At 38.2% G+C, this 3,585-nt stretch overlaps 1 protein-coding gene across 1 annotated transcript; it reads right to left on the bottom strand.

The window, feature by feature from the left end:
- Positions 1 to 1,104: 1,104 nt before the first annotated feature.
- On the bottom strand, positions 1,105 to 1,956 carry LOC107484632 (uncharacterized). Its single transcript, XM_016105182.1, has 2 exons — positions 1,651 to 1,956; positions 1,105 to 1,515 (listed from the first exon to the last, which is right to left on the bottom strand). Exons 1-2 carry the CDS (start codon positions 1,954 to 1,956, stop codon positions 1,105 to 1,107), a joined length of 717 nt encoding a protein of 238 aa, XP_015960668.1.
- Positions 1,957 to 3,585: the final 1,629 nt, after the last annotated feature.

The raw sequence follows: 3,585 nt of genomic DNA, 5'->3' as shown, positions 1-3,585 counted from the left end.
CTCGCTCACAAGTAACTTTAACCAATGAGACTTCCTTTCCTCGCAGCTTCTTCACACTAGTGTCATCGATCCTCACTTGCGTTAATTGGAAAGTTAAGTTTTCCCTCAACTCAACCAACTCAGGCTCCAACACATGAGCCACATCCGACGTGTACTTACGAAGTTGTGACACGTGGAATATGTCATGCAAGTTAGACAGATAAAGTGGCAAAGATACTTGATATGCCACTGGCCCAAATCGCCTCAAAATTTCAAATGGTCCTTTATACCTCAGATTCAATTTCTTGGTCTTAATCGCTCTTCTAATCCCAGTTGTCAGTGTAACCCGCAGAAATACATGTTCTCCCACTTCAAACTCTAATGGATTCCTTCTCTGGTCTGCATAACTCTTCTGTCGACTCTGAGCAGTTAACATCCTTGCACGAATCTTCTTAATGTTCTCAGTAGTCTCTGCTACCAAATCTGGACCCAAAACACTTGCTTCACCGGATTCATATGAACAAAGTGGAGACTAGCACTTTCGTCCATACAAGGCCTCATACGGATCCATCCCTATGCTTGCATGAAAGCTGTTGTTGTACGCAAACTCCACCAATGGCATGTAGCGGTCCCCCTTCCGAGTTGATCCAATACACATGCTCTCAGCATATCTTTCAATGTCTGAATAGTCCTCTCCGACTGTCCATCCGTCTGTGGATGATATGCAGTACTGAGACATAGGTTCGTACCGAAAGCTCTTTGGAAAGCTCCCCAAAACCTTGAAGTGAATCGAGGATCACGGTCTGATACTATGCTCGACGGCACACCATGCAACCTTACTATCTCCTTTATATACATCCTTGCTAGCTCATCCATTGAGCAACTTATTCGGATAGGCAGAAAATGAGCAGATTTGGTTAAGCGATCTACGATCACCCAAATAGCATCAAATCCCGACCTAGTCCTCGGTAACCCGGTCACAAAATCCATCGCGATTCCTTCCTCCTTCCACTGAGGAGTTTCAAGTGGCTGTAGCATTCCCGACGGTTTCTGATGTTCTATCTTCACCTTCTGACACGTCAGGCACTTTGAGACATGTTTTGCCACATTTTTCTTCATACCAGGTCACCAGAATATAGCCTTCAGATCGTGGTACATCTTAGTACTCCCAGGGTGAATAGAAAATCCGCTCTTGTGCGCTTCTTTCAATATATCTTGTCGCAAATTTCTAACATCCGGCACAATGATCCTACCCTTGAATCTCCACAATCCATCTTGATCCCATGACACTCTCCATTGCTTCCCTTGCTTGATAGATGGCAACACCTTAGGTAACACATCATCGTTTTGATGAGCCTTTAGGAGTTCGGATTTAAAGTCACTTGAGATCTGTAACTTATTTAGGCAAGCTCTTCCGGCAACTTCACCAATATCCAACTTAAGATCCACAAACTTTTCCACTAGCTCCTCTTCCTTGATTTTCATCCAAGATATTGTTAAGGATTTTCGACTCAATGCGTCTGCTACTACATTCACCTTTCCAGGGTGATAACTCAGTTCAAAATTGTAGTCCTTAAGCAACTACATCTATCTCCTCTGACGCATATTAAGCTCCTTATGATCAAAGATATACTTGAGACTCTTATGATCAGAAAAGACGCTAAACCTTACTTCGTACAAGTGATGTCTCCAAATCTTCAATGCAAACACAATCGCTACTAATTCTAAGTCATGAGTTCCGTAATTTGCCTCATGTGGTCTCAGCTGACGCGATGCATAAGCCACCACATTCCGGTGTTGCATCAAAATGCAATCCAAACCCTTCAAGGAGGTATCACAGTACACTTCAAATGGTTCATGTGGTTCCAGTAAGATTAAAACAGGTGCTGAAGTTAACTTCTGCTTCAAATTCTGAAAACTCTCTTCACACTCCGACGTCCAAACAAAAGACGCTTCTTTCCTTGTCAATTTAGTCATCGGTAGCGCAATCCGAGAGAATCCTTCGATAAATCTCCAGTAATATCTGGCTAAACCCAAGAAGCTCCTAATGGCAGGGATAGAGATGCTTCTCCTATAGAAGTCGGGAGTAGGTGCAGTAAAGTCACCCAGCACCTTCCTTGCATTGTTGGCATTGCTGTTGTTTTCGGCTGCCATGTCTTCTTCTTGCTTGAAGATTTCTGTTAGGTCCTCTACAGAGAGTAGTGCTTTAGCTTCTCTTAGCTTTCGCTTCAAGGTCCTTTCAGGTTTAGGGTCAGCCTCAACAAGAATGCCTTTGTCTTTGTTCCTGCTCATATGAAAGAGAAAAGAACAAGAAAGTATGGAATCCTCTATGTCACAGGATAGAGATTCCTTAAGGTGTCAGAGGAAAAGAATAATAGAAGGAGAAGGTAAAAGAATTCGAACTTATCAAGAGAGATAGAGTTCGAATTGTGCATTGAGGAGGAGTGTTAGTCCATAAATAGAAGGATGTGAGAAGAGGGAAAGAAATTTTCGAAAATTAAAGTGAATTAATTAAAAGAAATTTTGAAAAATATGATTGGGAAAGAAGTAAAGTGATTTTTGAAAAAGATTTTGAAATTAGAAATCAAAAAGATATGATTTGAAAATTTATTTTGAAAAAGATGTGATTAAGAAGATATGATTGAAAAGTTATGGTTTTAAAAAGATTTGATTGAAAAGATATAATTGAAAAACAATTTAAAAAGATTTGATTTTTAAAATTAATGACTTGGCTAACAAGAAATTTAAAAGATATGATTCACACATTAAACCTTTCTCAACAGAAAAGGCAACACACTTGAAATGTTGAATCAAATCATTAATTGTTAGCAAGTATTTTTGAAAATGGAAAGAAATTGATTTTGAAAATATATGATTGAAAAGATATGATTTGAAAAAGATTTGATTTTGAAAAATTTATGAAAACTTGAAAAAAAAATTTGAATTAAAAACAAAATCTTCCCTCTTGTGCCATCCTGTCGTTAAACGCCCAGAATGGTATCCATTCTGGCGTTTAACGCCCAAAATGCTACCCTTTTGGGCGTTAAACGCCCAGCCAGACACCCTGGCTGGCGTTTAAACGCTAGTTTTCCTTCCTCACTGGGCATTTTGAACACCCAGCTTTTTCTGTGTAATTCCTCTGCTATATGTTCTGAATCTTCAATTCTCTGTATTATTGACTTGAAAAAAACACAAATTAAAAATTTTTTGGATTTTTAATAATGAGGAATAATCAAAATGAAACTAGGATCAAATAAACAATGCATGCAAGACACCAAACTTAGAAGTTTGTATACTACTGACACTAACAAGTTGAGAATGCATATGAGAAACAACAAAACACTCAAGACAAGAGAATTTAAAGATCAGAGCAATGAAATCATCAAGAACAACTTGAAGATCAATAAAGACACATGAATGAATTCGAAGAATGCATGCAATTGACACCAAACTTAAAATGAGACACTAGACTCAACAAGAAACATAAAATATTTTTGGTTTTTTATGATTTTGTAATTTTTTTGGATTTTTTGAAAATTGAGTGGAAAAGAAAATAAAGAGATTCAAAATTTTTAATAAGAATTCCAGGAATCATGCAATGTTAGT

This window comes from Arachis duranensis, chromosome 4, assembly GCF_000817695.3.
Source record: "Arachis duranensis cultivar V14167 chromosome 4, aradu.V14167.gnm2.J7QH, whole genome shotgun sequence".
Taxonomy (NCBI): Eukaryota; Viridiplantae; Streptophyta; class Magnoliopsida; order Fabales; family Fabaceae; genus Arachis; species Arachis duranensis.
This window is presented reverse-complemented; position numbering and strand designations above follow the sequence as displayed.